Source organism: Panthera uncia, chromosome B1 (assembly GCF_023721935.1).
Source record: "Panthera uncia isolate 11264 chromosome B1, Puncia_PCG_1.0, whole genome shotgun sequence".
Lineage (NCBI taxonomy): Eukaryota > Metazoa > Chordata > Mammalia > Carnivora > Felidae > Panthera > Panthera uncia.
In genome coordinates, this window is record NC_064811.1 from 89,657,524 (window position 1) to 89,679,012 (window position 21,489).

Genomic DNA, 21,489 nt, shown 5'->3' on the forward strand with positions numbered 1-21,489 from the left:
GGCAATGTAAGATTTAGGAGAAGTTAAGGGTATGTGTTTCCTTTGTAAAGTGAGAGAATGGCTGTTAACACAGGCACTTTCTAAGGTGGGTATGTTTTAGAAAGACTACCATGGAAACTGATTCTCTTAAAGCCATTATTTTGCAGGAACTCTTGGAAAGTTTTAGAGTATGCATATGTAGTTTGAAGACCAGCTTAAAGAAAGGTAACAGTCGCTCAAAAGTCTGAACTCTTGAATTTAAAAAAGCTAGCTTCCACAAGGGATTTGTTCTCTTCAGACTAATTTTATTTATTCCCAGTGTAGCTGTATCCAGGGAACAGTGAAGATGCCCTTTATTAAGCAGCTCCAAGGATACAGTCTCTTGGAGAGTTTGCCTGAAGGTACTTTAATGCGATAGGTAGTTTAAACTGAATGTCCTTTTTAAGGTATTGGGGCCCTGTTGGTAACAAAGCTCTTCATCGTGTCAGATTCTATCTATGAAGTGGGTCTTGCCTCTTGGTTTACTAAGATTCATACCTTGAAAGTTCTAAGTAAAACAGTAAGTTAGGATGTAGCATTCCTGCCCCGTTGGCGCACGTGGAGATGGAGGTGGCGGTGGTTGGAGTGGAAGGTACTCCATGTACATCTCTACAGTGGCTTTCAGGCTGAGCTCTAGAAGACCTTACGTTCTACCACCTCATATATGCAACCTGAGTATCTCATGCATAGGTTCTGGCTCTTAAAGGAGGTCTGAATAAAGGCACTCAGGAAGTTCGCACATATCGTAGAGTAGATGACTTGGCTGTCAACCCCCTTTTGGCTGTAACTCCCCACTTGTTGCAGTTTGTATGAACTGTACCCAGCCTAGAGCAGGGCTTTAAATAAGGGTTGATTGTTATTCCAGAGCTCTTATCATTTCTCTGTGGAGTCACAAAAATATCATATTCTTGTGCCATTAATATTCTCAAGCTTTAAACAAAGTTTACTTGGACAAGCAAAGGAATGCTAAATTCTGAGCATAGTAAGAGTCATACTTGGGGAAGGACTCAAATCTTGACACTGTCATCTCTAGAATTTCTCAAAAAGGACTGCATCCTTTTTTGAGAAAGTAAAAATTTGAGTATGTTGTGTGACATTCTGTTAATACGGTACATTGACAGCCATAGTATAACCTAAAATGATACATTACTCTATTTTGTCTTATTCATAGGTTTGTTCCAGTTCATTAAGTAGTTCTTTAGATTTTTTTTTAATCGTATAGTCTTCTCATTTGTTTCCAATTAAGCACTGCATATTTTTCCAGTAATAAGTGAATCTGTTAATTCAGTAAATCTAGACAAAGAGAGGAAAATGTTTTATCATGCGTATAGGTTTGTGCTTTATTTTGGCTTTTTTGATTAGTTACAGAGTCAACATCCTGCATATTGATTCAGTCATGAAAAGAATGGATTCTCTTCTGATTTTTTCCTGCTTAGTGGCCTGTCTTAGCGCAGTAAACGGATTTTCTTTTTTCTCTTGTTTCTTCTTATTGTATACACACGTATATACTTTTTAAAGTGCAATGCTAATTGCATTTTGAGAAAGTACTTCATTTTTAAAGAAGTTCTTATTAAATTGAAGAATTTATTTTCTCTACTATCTGTTTACTGTTAACTTGTGTTTTATTGCAGACTTCTTAGTATATTTAACCTAAGGTCTAATATTAGTCAAATTTTCATTTTAAATAGGTTTTGTTAGAGGAACAGGCCACTCTGAATTTGGTCTTTCAGGGTGTCAAGTTGATTTCTCAGATAAGTTTGTAATAACTACTGTTTATCTATATTTAAAAGATGTTTCAGCAAAGCCAGCAGATTTTTCTCTGACTTCTTTGGTCCCAGTGAGAAGATTAGAGCTTCACTCATCTGCAGTTTAACGTTTGCTCTCTTCTGAACTCAGATTTTTCTCTTTAATAGCATTTTTCCTATGATAGCCATGAGTTATGTTTATTAACATAACGTGCTAATTTAAAAGGTCACCTGAAAGAAAAAAGACAGCAAGCGTCAGGGGACTACCATGTGAGTTTGATGAGACATCGCTTCATTGTGCTTCCAATATTGTGAAATGTTCTTAAATATCCACACTGTGTTTCGGTGTCATTTTTTTTTTTATCTTTTTTTCAAGTTGAGCTATAAGATTTTCTTTACAAGGATATTATTTTTTATTTTTGTATTTTTAATTGGGATTATTTTATTTTCCCTCTTAAAATTTTGTGGATGTTAGTCTAATTTTACCACATTAATTAAATTATAAAAACACCCAGTCACTGTTTTGGGGAGGTGGGGGAGAAGAGTTATATAGTTAAACCCGCTGTGCCTTTTCCACAGAATCTTTCTTCTTGGTGTGTCTTACAAGACCAGTCTTATCCACCTACCTCAGACTCACATGTAGGCAATAGGCTGAAGCTGAGATGATTGGCCATCTCAAAGTTCACTGTTTTGTAATTGTCACACTTGTAGGACCACAGGTAATTAGCTTTTTTTTTTTTTTTTTGAGCATCTGTGAGCAGAGAACTATTCTGAATACAGTTCTTTAACTGTCATTCTTTTTCCGTTACGAGAACTGAGTTACCATCAAGGTGGCATTAACAGAAGGAAGGTATCAAGTATTTGTATGTGTGTTGAATGCTGTATAAATTCATTTGAGTAGAAATGATCACTGCTCACCAAGAATGCACAGTCCCAAAGGATGTATGCCACAAGGGCCCCAAGGTCAATGAAGGTAAACATGTATGGAGCTCAGTTAAATTTTCAGAGTATCACTGCAGTTTCCTAATTATTATCAGCGTAATACATGGTACGTTTTTCACACTTAAACCAGTTATTATAAAAGCTGCTTTTACTAAACTGCTTTGCAGAGATTTTCTAATGGTTCCAGTTTTGATAATAAGTTTGCTAACATTAAAATGCATGCTGGGATGTTCTTTAGAATGTCAGAGTTCTTTCTCACTTTTGATGCAATGTCAAAATTTTATTTCTCATCTTTCCTGTTGGTTTGACTCTTGTGTTTGTGCTTTCCACTTTACAGGCATGCAGTATGGTGACTATGTTAATAATCAAGCTAGCTCCGCACCAACTCCCTTGTCATCAACTTCCGATGATGAGGAAGAGGAGGAGGAGGATGAGGAAGCAGGTCTGCTTTAGCTTTACACCAGTTCTTGATCTTTTCCTACTCAAGCTTTCTTTTTATGTCCACAGTCTGTTAGCCTTAAAAAAAAAGAGCGTCTGCAGATTTAGCTCAATGAACTTGCTTGGTTTGGGTTATAGAAGGTTGGTTCACTTGAAATGAGGTGTTTTTGTTTGTTTTATTTTTCCTCCTTTGGACATCTCTACCATTTTGTAAGTAACGACACATCTTTCATGATGATAGAGTGCTTTCTTCTTTCAGAAATGCATTTCCTCTCATGTCACATGCCAAAGAATGAGTCCTAACTGAAGCTTTTGGCTTATGGATTGCTTTAGCACCCTTTGAGGAATAATGTTTTGTTTTCTGCTCTGCATGCTACCTAAACTAATCAAAATGAACCACATGGATTTTATAATACTGATAGAGAAATTAACAGTGTTTCTTTGAGGTCCTTTTTGGTCCTTCTTGTCATATACTTAGGAGGCCCAAAATTTGTAGTTATGATCTTGCTTCATGAAGTAGTAGTTCAGATCTTGGTAGGGGAAGAAGTTGTACATATGATTATGTGTTGCAGCCTGTTGAATATCTTTTTCTGGCTTTGCTGGGTAGAGCACTACTAAACATTAACCAGTTCAGTTCCTCCATTACTCTAACAGTTTAAGACAAACATTAAGTGCAGATATTTCAAATTATATATAGCCATGATTCTCCTGTTATTTTTATTATTGAATGGAAGGATTTGCTCTATAAACAGTATGTTTAAACAAAAGTTTATTGGGGCGCCTGGGTGGCTCAGTCGGTTGGGTGTCTGACTTCAGGTCAGATCATGATCTTGCGGTCCGTGAGTTTGAGCCCCACGTCGGGCTCTGTGCTGACAGCTCAGAGCCTGGAGCCTGTTTCAGATTCTGTGTCTCCTTCTCTCTCTGACCTTCCCCCATTCACGCTCTGTCTCTCTCTGTCTCAAAAATGAATAAACGTTAAAAAAAAAAAAATTAAAAAAATAAAAATAAACAAAAGCTTATTTCCTGTGCATTTTTAAAATATTCAGATCCTGGGGCACCTGAGTGGCTCAGTCGGTTAAGCGTCTGACTTTGGCTCAGGTCATGATCTCACAGTTCGTGAGTTCAAGCCCCACGTCGGAGTCTGTGCTGACAGCTCGGAGCCTGGAGCCTGCTTCAGATTCTGTGTTTCCCTCTCTCTGCCCATCCCCGGCTTGTGGTCTGTCTCTCTCTGTCTCTCAAAAATAAGTGTTTAAAAAAAATTTTTTTTTAAAAAGAGGATTGACTATATTCAAATACTGGTTAAAAAAATATTCAGATCATTATGCATAATTTGAGGAAGGGTAAAAAATAGAGGGTTACAGTGGGGAGTAATATTTTTTTACCTTAAATATATAAAATACCCATCTATCTTTTTGGATTTTTAGTAATGTTTAATTTTTATATAATTTTTTAAAATTTCAGCCTTATAGAAACATTGGTAAGAAGAGCAAAAGAAATTCCCATATACACTTAGATAAACCATTTTTGCCCCACTTACTTTATAATTCCACATTTTTTCCTGCGTCGTTTGAAAGTAAGTTGGAGATATCATATAGTTCCTTATTATAGGAACAATGTCTTACATAACACAATGCAGTTATCAGGATATTAAACACTGGTGCAATATCAGCTACATAGCCCATAGTCACATCTCAACAGTTGTCTCAATAAGATCATTTATAGCTATTTTCATGGTTCAGGATCCAATTCAGGGTCATCCATCGAGTTTTGTTGCCATTTCTGTTTAGACTCTTACCATCTGAGATAGTCCGTTAACCTTTCTTTTTCTTGACTATGACAATTTTGAAGAATATAGGCTAGTTGTTTTGTAGAATGTACCTCACTTTGGGTTTATCTGATGTATCCTTGTGATTAGATTCAAATCGTGTATTTAGGCAGGATTACCACTAAAGTAATGTGTTCTCAGTGCATTCTCTCCCAGGCACATGATGTTGATTTGTTCCCATATTGATGGTGTTAACTTTGATCACTTGATTAAAATGGTGTCTTCCAGGTTTTTCCACAGTAAAGTTACTTCTTTTTCCTCTTGGAGTTAATAAATAATTTGTGGGGAGAGGTGCTGGAGTGGCTCAGTCAGTGAAGCATCTGACTCTTGGTTTCAGCTCAGGTCACGATCTCAGGGTTTCGTGAGTTCAAGCCCCACAACAAGCTCTGTGCTGGCAGCCGGAAGCCTGCCTGAGATTATCTCTCTCCCTCTCTCTTTCTACCCCTCCCCACTTGCGCTATCTTGGTCTCTCTCAAAATAAATAAACTTAAAAAAAATTTTTTTGGCGGGGGCACCTGGGTGGCTCAGTTGGTTGAGTCTCCGACTTCAGCTCAGGTCATGATCTTATGGTCTATGAGTTCAAGCCCTGTGTCTGGCTCTGTGCCGACAGCTCAGAGCCTGGAGCCTGCTTCAGATTCTGTGACTCCTCTCTCTGTCCCTCTCCCCATTCATGCTCTATCTGTCTCTGTCTCAAAAATAAATAAACATTAAAAAAAATTTTTTTTAATAAATAATTTCTGGGGAGATTTTTTGATAGTATGTAATGCCCTGTTCTTTATTATAAACTTTCACTCAGTTTAAGTATTCATTGCTGATCTTCTAATTCCAACATTCCTTCAATATTTATGAGCCAAGGTTTCACTGTAAAGGAGAACTTTTTCTTCTCCCTTGTTGACTTCTTTGGGTTCATATTGATTCATGGATTCTTACTTTATTCACTAGGTAATAATCTATTACAAACATTGGTTATTTTGATAGCAACTTATGCTAGTTTTGGCCCAGTGACAGCTCCTTCAAACTGTCTTTTAAAAATGTTCCCATGGGGTCACCTGGGTGGCTCATTCGGTTAAGCATCTGTCTTTGGCTCAGGTCATGATCTCACGGTTCGTGAGTTCAAGCCCCACGTGGAGCTCTGCTGACAGCTCGGAGCCTGGAGTCTGCTTCGGATTCTGTCTCCCCTTCTCTCTGCCTCTCCCCTGCTCATGCGCGCGCACTCTCACGCGCGCTCTCTCGCTCTCTCTCTCTCTCTCTCTCTGTCCTCCCCCTCACTCTGTCTCAGAAATAAACATTAAATAAACAAACAAATAAATAAATAAATAAAAATATTCCCATGAAGGCCACCTGGGTGTCTCAGTCGATTCAGCATCTGACTTTGACTCAGCTCATGAACTCACAGCCTGTGGGTTCCAGCCCCGCATTGGGCTCTGTGGGAACAACTCAGAGTGTGGAGCCTGCTTCAGATTCTGTCTCCCTTTCTCTCTGCCTCTCCCCTGCTCATATGTGCGCACTCTCACGCATGCTCTCTCTCGCTCTCTCTCTCTGTCTCTCCCCCTCACTCTGTCTTAGAAATAAACATTAGGGGCGCCTGGGTGGCGCAGTCGGTTAAGCGTCCGACTTCAGCCAGGTCACGATCTCGCGGTCCGTGAGTTCGAGCCCCGCGTCAGGCTCTGGGCTGATGGCTCGGAGCCTGGAGCCTGTTTCCGATTCTGTGTCTCCCTCTCTCTCTGCCCCTCCCCCGTTCATGCTCTGTCTCTCTCTGTCCCAAAAATAAATAAAAAAAACGTTTGAAAAAAAAAAAATTAAAAAAAAAAAAGAAATAAACATTAAATAAACAAACAAACAAATAAATAAATAGAAATATTCCCATGAAGGCCACCTGGGTGTCTCAGTCGATTAAGCATCTGACTTTGACTCAGCTCATGAACTCACAGCCTTTGGGTTCCAGCCCCGCATTGGGCTCTGTGGGAACAACTCAGAGTGTGGAGCCTGCTTCAGATTCTGTGTCTCCTTCTCTTTCTCTTTGCCCCCCCACACTTGTGCTCTATCTCTCTCTCAAAAATAAATATTAAAAAAAAATTTTTTTTTAATGTTTCCATGAGTCTTTAAGCATATATTTTAAGCACATTGAGGTCTCAGTAAGATGTTCCTAGCTCATCTTACATTGCTTCAACCATGGACTGAGGTTTTTCTCCAAATAGTCCTATTTTCTTTAGTGGAAAAGGGTATTTTAATGAAACCAAGATCTGATTGTAGTGTGTGGATATTGCTACTAAATGGATTATTGTTCCCAGGCCCTGAATTATTACTATTTAAGGTATATATTATTCAGATCCTCTCATCCTTATTTTGCACATTTCAAAAATGTGTTATTTTGTATAATGTTGTCAGCCTAAATTACTCTCATTAAAAAAAAATCTTTTTAATTCCAGTATAGTTAACTAAATTACTCTCATTTTTATTCTGCTTGCAATTAAGTGCAGTTGTTGAAACTTCTGTTTCCTTATACTGAAAAAAATTGGGAAATCAAAAAGATTAAGCATTTATGGTTTTTCTCCAATTACCTTATCTTGTTTAACCATTTTTTTCTTGAATATATTACAGATTTAAAATTCTGAGTTCTTTTTTTTTTTTAAAGGTTTTATATAAATTCCAGTCAGTTAACATACAGTATAATATTAGTTTCAGGTATACAATAGTGATTCAGCACATCTGTACATCACCCTGTGCTCACCACAGCAAATGCACTTTTTAATCCCCATCACATACTTCACCCATCTCCTCACCCACCTCCCTTCTGGTAACGGTCAGTTTGTTCTCTATAGTTGAGTCTGTTTCTTGGTGTTTGCCCCTTTCCCCCTTTTCTTCCTCTTTGCTCATTTGTTTTGTTTCTTAAATTCCACATATGAGTGAAATCATGCGGTATTTGTCTTCTTTCTCTGGTTGACTTACTTCACTTAGCATAATATTCCAGCTCCATCCACATCCTTGCAAATGGCAATATTTCACTCTTTTTTATGGCTGAGGAATATTCCATTGTAGATATTCATATACCACATCTTTATCCATTCATCAGTTGATAGTTGGGGCTATTTCCATAATTCGGCTATTGTAGATGATGCTGCTATAAATATCGGGGTGCATGTATCCTTTTGAATTAGTATTTTTGTATTCTTTGAGTAAATACCTCGTAGTGTAATTGCTGGATCTTAGGGTCATTCTGGTTCTAACTTTTTGAGGAACCTCCATACTGTTTTCCAGAGTGGCTGCACCAGAAAAATTTCTGAGTTCTTAACTCATGGCATTTAAACTATAATAATACCTAACATTTTTGAGCACTTACTGTATGCCAGTGCCGGTACTGAAGAGCTAATACGTCTCCCTGGGGTTTTGTGTCAGTTTTTCTAGATTCAAATCCTGACTTTGACCCTTCCTAGAGTTGTGACAAGTTTCTTAAACTCATTGAGTCTCAGTTCGTTCATCTGTAAAATGGGAATAACAATACTGATGAGATTACATATGGTTATTTTAAGGGTTTAAGGTTTTCTTTGTAAAGAGCCTAGAACACTATCTGGCAAGTGGTAAGGACTCAAAAAGATTAATTGTCATTGCTAACATTGAGATGATTGTTTGTTTGTTTGTTTTTTAGATAGTGAGTGGGGGAGGGGCAGAGAGAGGGAGAGAATCCCAAGCAGTCCCCATTCTGTCAGCACAGAGCTCAACATGGGGCTCCAACTCACAAACTGCAAGATCATGATCTGAGCCAAGATCAGGAGTTGGATGTTTGACCAACAGAGCCACCCAGGCGCCCTGAGATTATATTTTTATTTCAGTTTATTCTTCTCCACAATCCTGTAAGGCAGAGATAATTGGCTCCATTTTTACAAATGAGTTGACTATGATCTGAACAAGCTAAGTAACATTTGTCTCTGGTCCAACAACTACTAAGCAGCAGAGTGGGGAGTCAAACCAAGGCCTCTTTGTCTACACGAAGGTGTGAAAAAGAAAAGGAAAAGAGTCTCTATCTCCTAGTGAGAACACAAAGCACTGGAGTAGGAAGGAACTAAAGGGCACGTGGCAGTAGTCACTACTCTATTACTCACATATTATCTTCCTCCTGTGCCTTTTTTTTTTTTTTATTATGAAACAAAATAATAAGACTATACCATGGACAGTTTTACTAGAATCCTGGTGTTCTCAATCCATGGTTTGTTAAAAAAAGTCATATATTTGTTGATTGCAAATTAAAGACATGTTTTGAGTAGGAAAGAAAGCAGTCAAGGAAAAATTTGCTTTTTTTCTTAAAGATTTTATTTTTAAGTAGTCTCTGACACCCAACATGAGGCTGGAACTTAGAACCCTGAGGTCAAGAGTCACATGTTCTGCCAACTGAGCCAGCCGGGCACCCCAGAGATCTTAGCTTTTAAATGAATTTTAGGGGCACCTGGGGACAGGGGCACTCAGTCAGTTGAGCATCTGACTCTTGATTTCTGCTCAGGCCATGATTTTAGGGTCTTGGGATCAAGCCCCACATTGGGGTCCGTGCTAAGAATAGGGCCTGCTTAAGGTTTTCTGTCTTGATAAAATTTAAATGAATGAATGAATGAATTTTAGTTTTATTTTTTTTAAACCTGCTCAGTTGCAATAATTTTTTCCTATGTAAAGAGGTAAAAGACAGTGGTTCAAGTTGTTGTGGGGATTACATATAAGTATCTATAATAAAGAGATTTGGAGTCCTCTACTTTTTAAGCATTTCAGTGGTATTCATTCCTTATATTCATAAGATTTTTGTGTGTTTTGTTCACATGGAATTGTTCTCCAATTTTGAAAAAATTTATCGAACAATAACAAAATATTAATGGGCAGGTTTGGAAATCAGTAATATTCCTCTTTATGGTAAAAGAAACTACTTGTTTAGCTTTTCACTTACTAAAAGCTTATGGTTTTCTTGACAACAAGGTTACACAACAGTCCAGTACAGGAATATTTTTTTTTAACTTTCGATTTTAAAGGAAAACTTTTATTTCAGTTTCAATCTTACATTTACAATCTAATTATATTTTCTAAATGACATGCTATAGGTAGACTTTCTTTTAAAAATTTTCTCACGAAATACACACTAGAAAACTACAATAGGATTTTTACTTGGGGCAGTCATATTTTGTTAGAAGCTCCTAAAAGTTCAGAATTGTTGGAGAATAAACTTTAAAGGAAGCTTGAGCAACTAGCAAGCTGTCAGGTTCCCATATGGTTTTATCTTAAATTCTTCTCTTTAGTTTATTTGGTCTCAGGTATTGACTCCTTTAGTTGTTAGTGCTAGAGTGGACCTTCTGTTAGTTTTAGGTACTGTACTGCAGACAGATAATGTCAGACTTGTAATAGTAAGGGATACCAACTTGAAAGTGGGAGTGAAAGGGAATAGCAATGGAATAAAAATGGAGAAGTGAAATAATGTCAAAGAGGGAAGTAACGCAAAGACTAATTCAGACTTTAGGCTGTGCTCAGCCCTGTTCCCTGAAAAACACTGTCAGTTAATCTTCTGTTACCTGCTATACAAACTCTCAGTCACCTTTCCTCTAGGGAATTTTCAGGTTAGGAAATGGCCAGAGAACAACAGGAAGCTTTCTTACATGGCTCTGGGAATGTGACAGCTTGGTGCTACATTTTGTAAGTGCTATTGGAATAAAACTTTTGATTTTTCGTAATGAGTTTTAAGGTCATAGTTCTTGTTTGACTTTCACACAGGCTAATAGTAGTTATTCAGTGCTAGGTGCTGCATCAGAGTTAATGATATGTTTATGGTTTGCCTTGGGAATTTTAAAAGATAATGTCATATTTTGACACACAGAATGAGTTAAAGTCGACTCCTATAGATAACAAGACCTTATTGGCCTACTTAGGTCTCACTTCCAAAGAGAATTTTTCTTTTTGTTTATTCAAATATGTAATACGGTATTATTAACTATAGTACTATAGCTGTACATTAGATTTCTAACCGTATTCATCTTACAACTACAAGTATATATTCTTTGACCAATATCTCCCCCCTTTTCCCACCCCTGAAGAGAATCCTTAAAAGGTTCAAATCTGTCTTTCCCTTTATTTGATGTACTATTTTATTATTTTAACAAGTAAATATCTTTGAGCTGAATTCAATACATATGGAATGCATTTTTTAAATTTTATAAATTGAACACATGTCCTGGGTCTCTGAAGGATATAAAAGGATATTCATGCCACAAGAAAAGTATTTGAGGGTTTTCAGTATTCATATACATTTTTTAATGTGCTACCTGTTACCCGAATAATTAGCTTGTAAACATCCTGTACATAGATATATGATTGCTATAGCTGTAAACTCCCAACTTTCTGTAAGGTGAGAAGCAGAATATTAGGGGTTCAGTGGGAGGAAATTTGGTACCAGCATCTAGAGTTAAAATTTTAAAGGTACTTTCAAATAGAAATAGTATTCAAGTAGTAATTAGATGTCTAGGCTAGCCCCAAATATGATTAAGTGCAATACTAAACATTTGAAAATGCTTTATTTTTTTCCCCAGCCAGCAAATGTATAGTATTTAGTCAATAATATAGATTATGTGGTATATAAGTGTCTGCAAACTGGACCTATGTAATGTTTAAGAATGTGGACAAGTCCCAAAGCTATTCGTTTAACTAAAGCCAGCTTGTACCCAGAAAACAGTATTTTGTTTGGTATTATGGTTCCAGAGATTAAGACAGCAGCATAGCCTCCTCCTCAAATATGATAGGAAAGCATATATGATTACAATATATCTTGAAAAGTACATTAATTAGGAGTTGAAAAAATGTTCCAGCATAGGAGTAGAAATGATTTTCCATGCACGTATCAGAAAGGTTTTATGGAGGATTTGAAATTTGAAGGATGAGTAGGAATTTGCCATGTGGAAGAACAGAATCTAGGCTAGTGAACCAATATATACGGTGTATAAATGCCAGGAAAGATGGTGTGTTGGGTGCAGAATGAGATCAGTGTGATTGCATCATAAGGTAAAAGAGAAAATGGTATAGGAATAGGAGAGAAATAGAGGTGGAGAGAGCAGGTGGAAGCCACATTTTGTAGTTCCTATTTTGATAAAAGGCATTTAGACTTTATTCTGTAAGATGGTAGGAGAATTGTGAAGGTGCTTTTAAGCATGTTCAGAATGTCAACTTGTAAGTTACATAATGTACCTCTTTTAAAAAAATGCCACTTTGACTTGTGCTGGCAGTGATGGCATGACCTAAGTAGAATTAATCTAAACATTAAATTTTAGAAAAGTTTGAGTCTGTGGTTCATCTGGATTTATCCAGATAAACTTTTATCATTGATAAACTTTTTTATCAATGATAAACTTTTATCATTGCTTTGCTATTTCAACAAGTTCAAAATAGAGATTTGCATTGGTTCTTTTCTTCTGAAAGTGAATTTTAAAGTTTATTTGTTTTGAGAGAGAGTGAGCAAAGGAGAGGCAGAGAAAGAAAGAATCCCAAGCAGGCTCTGCGTTACATGCTGAGCCCGACGTAGGGCTCGATCTCAAAATGGTGAGGCCATGACCTGAGCTGAAATCAAGAGTCAGATGCTTAACTGACTGAGCCACCCAGACACCTCTGAAAGTGAATTTTAAAGTGAACTAGCAGGTTTCAAATTTTTCAATAAATAAAACAGTATTTGTACAAAATTAATACTTTAAAGTTTGTAGATATAGCATTATTATTAAAATTGGCCAAATTTTTAAGCATTAATATTTGATTTGGCATGAAGGAAGATAAGCAGCATAAGTAGTATGTTCCTTAAAGTAATTTGATACTTAATTTTTTTTCAAGAATAATTATTTCTTGATATTTATAAAAGTTTTTCTTGATCAGAGAGAATGCTATGGTATTTTTTTTAACAATAGCTTTATTGAAATACCATAAAATTCACTCATTGAAATTGTACTATTTGGCAGTTTTATATTAACAAAGTTCTGCAACCATTGCTATGTAATACCAAAACATTTTTATCACCCCCAAGTAGAAACTTTCTGCCTTTTAGCAGTCACTTCCTGTTCTTACTTCTTGTACGTACACACACACACACACACACACACACACACACACACACTTACAGCTCTGGGCAACCACTAATCTACTTTTTGTGTCTAGATTTTTCTATTCTAATATTTCATATAAATAGATTATTTAATATGTGGATTTTTGTGACTGGCTTCTTTCTCTTTAAGGCATGATGTTTTCGGGGTTCATCCATGTTGTTGCATGTATCAATACTTCATTCCTTTTTATTGCTGAATAATATTTAATTGTGTAGAGACATCCCATTTTGTTTATCCATTCACAGGCTGATGGACTTTTGGGTTTCCACTTTTTAGCCATATGACTAATGCTGCTGTTAACATTCATGTGCAGCTTTTTGTGGAGGTGTGTGTTCTCATTTCTCATAAGTGGAATTGCCAAGTCATAAGGTAGCTCTGTTTAACCTTCTAGAAACTGTCAAGGTGTTTTCCAACACGACTGTGCCGTTTTCCAGTCTCTTGAAGTTTTCAGTGTCTGCATATTCTTGCCAAAACTTGGGATTATCTGTCTTTTCAATTATAGCCATCCTGGTGGATATGAAGTGGCATCTCATTGTTACTCTGATTCTCATTTCCTTAGTGGCTGATGATGTTGAGCATCATTTCATGATTTATTGGCTCTTTATCTTCTTTGGAGAAATCTCTTTTTAAGCCCTTTACCCATTTTTAATTTGGTTGTCTTTTTATTGTTGAGTCATAAGAATTCTTTTTATATTCTGGATACTAGACCCTCATCAGATGTATGATTTGCAAATATATTCTCCCATTCTGAGGGTTGTCTCTCTTTTTTTTTTTTTTTCCCATGGTATTGTTTGGAGCCCAAAAGTTTTTAATTTGATAAAATCCAATTTATTTTTTTCTTTTTGTTGCTTGTGGCTTTAATGTCATATTTAAGAATCCTTTGCCGGGGCGCCTGGGTGGCTCAGTCAGTTAAGCGTCCGACTTCAGCTCAGGTCACGATCTCACACTCCGTGAGTTCGAGCCCTGCGTCGGGCTCTGGGCCGATGGCTCAGAGCCTGGAGCCTGCTTCCAATTCTGTGTGTGTCTCTCTCTCTGCCCCTCCCCTGTTCATGCTCTGTCTCTCTCTGTCTCAAAAATAAATAAGTGTTATAGAAAAAAAAAAAAAAGAATCCTTTGCCAATCCAAGGTCATGAAGGTTTACTCCTGTACTCTAAGAGTTGTAGTGCTTACATTTAGGTCTGTGATCTATTTGGAGTTAATTTTAGTGTAAGGTGTAAGGATGGGATGAAAGTCGTGTAACATGAAATTAACCATTTTAAAGTGTATCATTCAGTGTCAGTAGTATAACCGCCTCTGTCTGATTCTAGCGTTTTGGTTGCTGTGCAGTCACCACTTCTATCTAGTTCTAACTTTGTGAAGGTACTGAATGGATAGAACTAAACTTTCATCCTACCAAAAGGAAACTCTTTTCATCAAGTAGTAACTTCCCAATTTTCACTTCTCTCAGCCCCTGGCAGCTGGTCTACTTTGTATCTCTGGAGACTTAACCCATTCTGGATATTTTATATAAATAGAATCATATAATTGTGACCTTTTGTGTCTCACTTCTTTCATTTAGCATGTTTTCAAGGATCATTCACACTGTAGCATGTATCAGTACTTTATTCCTTTGTATAGCTGAAAAATATCCCAGCCATTTTGTTTATCCATTCATCTGTTGATGAATATTTAAGTTTTGGTGTATTGCGGAGGGGAGGGGTGGATTTACTAAACAAAGATTTTATTTTACTATTGAAGAATAGTTAACATACAATGTTATGTTAGTTTTAGATGTGCAGCATAGTGATTTGACAATTCTGTACATTACTCAGTGCTCATTGCAATAAATGTAGTCACTGTGTGTCACCATACGGTGTTATTACATACAGTATTATCGATTATATTCCCTATGTTGTATTTTCATCGCCATGACTGATTTTATTTTATAACTGGAAGTTTGTACCTCTTAATCACTTTCACCTATTTTACCCATACCCCTACCTGCCTCCCCTCTGGCAACCACCAGTTTGTTCTTTGTAGTTAAGAGTCTGTTTTCTTGGGGCGCCTGGGTGGCTCAGTCAATTAAGCGTCTGACTTCAGCCCAGGTCACGATCTCACGGTTTGTGAGTTCGAGCCCCACATCGGGCTCTGTGCTGACAGCTCAGAGCCTGGAGCCTGCTTCAGATTCTGTGTGTCCCTCTCTCTCTGTCCCTCCCCTGCTCATGCACTCTCTCTCTCTCAAAAATAAATAAACATTAAAAAAATTTTTTTAAGTGTTTTCTTGTTTATTTGTTCACTTGTTTTCTAGATTCTACAATATGCCATTTATTCTCTGATTTATTTTACTTAGCATAATACCCTCTAGATCCATCCATGTTATAGCACATGGCAAGATGTCATTCTTTTTTATGACTGACTAATATTCGTGTGTGTGTGCGTGTGAGTGAGTGTGTGTGTGTGTGTGGTGACATCTTCTTTATCCATTCATCTATCAGTGGACATATGGGTTGCTTCTGTATCTTGGCTATTATAAATAATGCTGCAGTGAACATAGGGGTGCATATATCTTTTCAAATTAGCTTTTTGGTTTTGGGGGGTAAATACCCAGTAGTGGAATTTTTGGATTGTATGGTATTTTGGGGTTTTTTTGAGGAACCTCCATACTGTTTTCCATAGTGGCTGTACCAATTTACATTCCCACCAACAGTGCGTGAGGGTTATGTCTCCTTCACATCCTGACCGACACCTTTTTTTTTTTTTTTAATGTTTATTTTTGAGAGAGAAACAAAGACAGAGCATGAGCAGGGAAGGGGCAGAGAGAGAGGGAGACACAGAATCCGAAGCGGACTCCAGGCTCTGAGCTGTCAGCACAGAGCCCCACATAGGCTTGAACTCAAGAACCGCGAGATCATGACCTGAGCCGAAGTCAGAGGCCCAACCGACTGAGCCACCCAAGTGCTCCTGACCAACCAACAGTTTTTGTTTCTTGTGTTTTTGATACTAGCTAGTCATTCTGACTAGTAAGAGGTGATATCTCATTGTGGTTTTGATATGCATTTCCCAGCTGATTAGTGATGTTGAGCGTCTTTTCATGTGTCTGTTAGCCATCGGTATGTCTTCTCTGGAAAAAATGCCTATTCCAGACCTCTGCCCATTTTTTAATCAGACTGTTTTTTTGATGTTGAGTTTTTATGAGTCCTTTATATAATATTAGCCCTTTACCAGATATAGGATATACAAATATCTTTTCCATTCAGTAGTTTGCCTTTTTGTTTTGTTAATGGTTTCCTTTGCTATGTGAAAGCTTTTTATTTTGATGTAGTCCCAGTAGTTTATTTTTCCTTTGTTTCCCTTGCCTGAGGAAACATATCCATAAATAAATTGCTAAGGCCACTGTCTAAGAGATTACTGCCTGCATTTTTAATTTAGGGGTTTGATGATTTCGGGTCTCACATTTAGATCTTTAATCCATTTTAAGTTTATTTTTGTGTATGGTGTAAGAAAGTGGTCCGGTTTCATTCTTTTGCATGTAGCTGTCCACTTTTCCCAGCACCATTTATTAAGATGTATATTCTTGGTTTTTTGGTCATAGATTCATGGGTCCTATAAGCGTGGGTTTATTTCTGAGCTCTCTACCCAGTTGCATACATCCGTGTGTCTGTTTTTGTGCCAATACCATACTATTTTTATCAGTATAGCTTTGTAATATATCTTGAAACCTGGGATTGTGATACCTCCAGGCCTGTTCTTCTTTCTTAAGAGTGTTTTGGCTATTTGATGTCTTCTGTGGTTCCATAGATATTTTCAGACTGTTTGTTCTAGTTCTGTGAAAAATGCCGTTGGTATTTTGAAAGGGATTGCACTGAATATTGCTTTGGGTACTGGTATATTGTTTTTTAATGTTTTACTTTCAAACTTTTCAAAACGACCTTATATATCAGCATTCTTTTTTAGTTGTATATTTACAAACACAAAGAACAAAAGGAAGAGCCATCATTTCCCATTCTTAATTAAGAATGACATATATATGCATCCATTTTCTATTTATCACAAAGCATTTAGTAAACATTAGTATCTTCTACCTATTACTTATTTTGTAGCCCTTATATTTTCTCAGTTCATATTCACCATCTCATTTAAGCCTCACAGGAACATTAAGAAGCACACATGTAGGGCATTTTTAAAATTGTTCCCATTTTGCAGAAGAGAGTATTAGTACTGACGATTGTCACTTACCCTAAGTTATATAGCAAGTAAAGAACAGAGTCTAAGTAACTTCAGTCTTTTGCCTCTAAATCATTTTTTTTGCTGATAAGAAAATGTTCCTTTGCAAAAAGCTTTAGCCATTATGCCCTGAGTCAGTATACCTAATTCTCATGGCACCTAAAATTATTCAATGAAAGATAATTATGCATACCTGTTCTTTTTATATCGCAGTTGAAAATTAACCTAAAATGCAGTTTAAACCCCCGTTATAATATTGGTGGTAAGAACTAGGGATCACCTCTCTACCAGATATTTGTCTTAGAGTGAAAGAGCCCAAGATCTCTAATGCAAGAGAGGGACCATGTGAATCTTCAGTTTTATTCATCAGTATATACTCTTGCATATCGCCCTACGATAACTATAGGCTCAGAATATTTATTGAGTGGATGAATGAAATAAATATATTGTTTATTTTATCCATGTGACCTGTCACTAAGTCTCATAAATTGCCACTGATGGTTCCTGTTAATCTCACAGATTTTTATTCTCCAATCTGGAGATATATAAACTAAGGCATAGAAATGCTTGGTAACATGTGAGGTAACAACCAAGCCAAGACTCCTCTTCTAAGAGGTTCCATACAGCTGTGCTGCCTTATAAAAGTCATTAAAATTGATTAAATTTTGTTCCACTTGTCAGCTCCATATTCTCCCCACTCTTACTAACATAAGTTTTTATATGATTTTTAAATGTCATGAAACATCAGTCACTTTTAGTTTTTACTAGACTCAGGAATTTTCCTAGTTCAGCAAAACATCCTTTTCAACATTGCCAAAGGCTGCTTGCTCTAAGATACATTGTCCCGTTAAACTTAGTAGATGTTTTGGTTTCCTTTCAGGTGTTGACAGCTCTTCTACCACAAGCAGTGCTTCTCCAGTGCCCAACAGTTACGACGCCCTGGAAGGAGGCAGCTACCGAGGTAGTTTGTTTTGTGCTTATTTGATGCTTACTGGAAACATTACTGACCATCAGTTGTTTCCAGACATCAACATATATTACACATAATTAGCAGGCTATGTTTTTAACAGAACAAAGAGACATTTTCTCATACTCTCAGCCTTAATTTAGTAGTTTTAATGGTCCTATAACAACTACAAGTGTTGTTTCTGGGAGGCCTAAGAAAATTTATTATTTTATTTTTGTTATGCTCTTTATCTTTTTCCTCTTTCTAAAAGACTTTTAATACTTTAAGTTTTAAAGTATTAAATGCTAAGTAACTTTTAATACTAAGTAATTTTCCTCTTCCCTTTTTTATGCTAATAACTTCTTAAGTAAATTTTATATTTCTGTTCTCATGCTTAGGTCCTTGAATTCCTTCCAACTAGCCTCTGAATATAGATAGTCTTTGACTCTTTACTCCCCCTATGGCTCCTGGCTGCCTCCACCAGGTAAATAGATTAACCACTTGGGGCTAGATTTTGGAGGCATTACTTTTAACCATATCTAGAAATAACTTTGGTCATTACAAAGGAATAGGAGTGGTGGATGGTTTTTAAAAAAATGCAAGCTTAGGTTTTATAATTATTAGTCATTTCATTATAATGTCTTGTATTGTGAAATTCCTTTTCTGTCTGTCTCTTACATCACATCTGACTTCTCTCTTTCTCACTTTTTCTAATGATTTGAAACATTAGGTCTAACAGGACAAGTAATTTTGCTCTTTTCTTTACTTCTTACCACTTTGGTAATAATCCAAGATGGAGCTTAATTTAAGTTGGAGCACGCTGGACTTAACATACTATCTTGCTATCACTATCCTACAGATTGGTAGAAAACTTTCATCTTCTCAGCTTAATATAGAGTTCCTTTTTAGTATTTCAAGAATACTCCAGTAAGCTACTCGGTCTTTTGTGAGTAGGGATTTTTTTTTTCCCTAGGCATGCACATGTGTCTAAGAAATTATGGACCATTCCAAAAACATTCACCATTATCAAAATATTTTAAAAGAGTAAATTTGCTCACTATAAGGCAAATACTATATGTAGGATCACTATATTGTATACTTGAAACTAATATAACACTATATGTTAACTATACTGGAATTTTTTTTAACTTTCTATTTAAAAAAATTTTTAAGATGAGTAACTATATAATATTTCATAAGCTTCAAATTAACCTAAAAAAATTAACCTGATTATGAAATGCCAAATGTGGTTTAATAAAAGGTCATGGCCTTGGAGTTTGACTTTGCTTTGTCTGTCTATATTCATTTCCTCAACAATTTTTTTTTTTTTTAATTTTAATGTTTATTTTGAGAGAGAGAGCGAGAGAGAGCGCGTGCAAATGCGGGGAGAGGCAGAGAGAAAGGTGAGACAGAATCCCAAGCAGGCTCCGTACTGTCAGCACAGAGCTTGACTCACGGCTTGATCCTACAAACCATGAGATCATGACCTGATCTCTGAGCCACTCAGGACTGACTGAGCCACTGGCTGAGCCACTGACTGAGCCACCCAGGCACCCCTTTTATTAACCAGTCTTAATCTTATTATGAACGGTGCTTTGACACTAAGTGGGTGAACTTGGGCAAGTTTTCTAGCTGTTTATACTGCACCAAAATTAAAGATGTGAACATTTGTAAGAAAATGTATTGAAAATACTATATGTCAGATACTAGGATAGATCTTAGTACTATAGAAATATGTAGTTTTAACTCCTCCCTTTCCTAAAGAAGAGGAGAAGTCTTAGACCTCCATGTTTAGGAATCCAGTTTTTTATTTCTTAGGCTGATGACTGTTACCATGTTAAGAGACCGTTCTACTTATATTCCCTGTGAGGAAGGATAAGCAGGACATGACACTACATAAATGCTCTTGTTCTATTAAGAAATCTGGGAGGTTACCAGAAAGCCAGTAAGCCAGCCCTTGCCTCATTAGCACAAGACGATAGAAGAATATCTAGGAACATATCTTCAAAATGCGAGCCAAGAGATATTGTCAGTAGAAAGATAAGAGTCTTCAAGAATCTTCAAAGAAAAAATATTATTAAATCACATGATTTTAAGAGCATATTTTTTGCAGAGTCTGGTTGCTGGTGAAGAATGTAATTTTTATAGGAAAAAATAGAGTAAAATTCATGTATACTATATAGATTTTACTTTAAGACTAACCGTATAGCAGCATGTTAATAATGGTATGTGTAGTAGAGTAATTTTTAGGGTTTCTTGTTATTTTTGTCTTTGATGATTAAATTTTCTGCAGTTTTTTTCTCAGTGTGACTCAAATTTTAGTTTTTGTTTTGAATTTAAATAGAAGAACATTTATTCACTAAATTTTATTTGGCATCTATTATATACCAAACATTGTTTTAGGAGCTGGACACTATTCTGTACATTGTCTTTCATACTTGTACAGTTTGCTTCTGCAAATAATACAGACTTCTAAGGGATTATGGAAATATCTACCCTTTCCATGGACTTTTTAAATAATGGCAGGGTCAAATAAAAGAGTGGTTGATACCCTCTTTATTGCTTTGTTCTTTTTTCTGCTTCTTAGCCCCAATTCCTGCTGAGAGAATAAAAGTAAAAATGATTGTATCATAATGTATTCATTTATAGTATAGTACATTTATATATTTTATATGATATATAGTATATTTTATATTTGTATAAATATGAAGGTCATACCTGTTAGAAATACCAACTGAAGTATTTGTCAGTGAAATGATAGGAAATACGGGGTTTTCTTCTGAATACTTCTGTAAAAAAAAAAAAAAGATAGGGTGTAAACACTATATTGTATACTTGAAACTAATTTAAAAAACACTTTTCTGGGGCGCCTGGGTGGCTCAGTCGGTTAAGCGTCCGACTTCGGCTCAGGTCATGATCTCGCGGTCCGTGGGTCCGAGCCCTGCGTCGGGCTCTGTGCCGACGGCTCAGAGCCTGGAGCCTGTTTCAGATTCTGTGTCTCCCTCTCTCTCTGACCCTCCCCCGTTCATGCTCTGTCTCTCTCTGTCTCAAAAATAAACGTTAAAAAAAAAAAAAAATAAAAAAAAAAAAACACTTTTCTAATGAATGCAAAAAAAAAAAAAAAACCAGGATGAGAACACATGAAATAAGATTAGCAAACCACTGGCAGCTATTAAAGCTGAGTGAAGAGGTATAGGGTTCATAATTCTGTTCTATTTCTGTGGATATTTGTAATTTCTCAAAATAAAAAGTTTAAAAAGGCAG

The 21,489-nt window shown here is 36.5% G+C and overlaps 1 protein-coding gene across 4 annotated transcripts in view; it reads left to right on the forward strand.

The window, feature by feature from the left end:
- The window catches only part of SEC24B (SEC24 homolog B, COPII coat complex component), a 100,270-nt gene that overhangs the window by 39,943 nt on the left and 38,838 nt on the right, over positions 1-21,489 (forward strand). For 2 of the 4 annotated variants that reach the window (XM_049631010.1, XM_049631011.1), the window contains exons 4-5: positions 3,043-3,147; positions 18,160-18,240. In XM_049631010.1, coding sequence (XP_049486967.1) covers positions 3,043-3,147; positions 18,160-18,240 — 186 coding nt within the window. The remainder of the gene's footprint in view (positions 1-3,042; positions 3,148-18,159; positions 18,241-21,489) is intronic. The other 2 variants (XM_049631012.1, XM_049631014.1) reach the window with 1 other exon arrangement.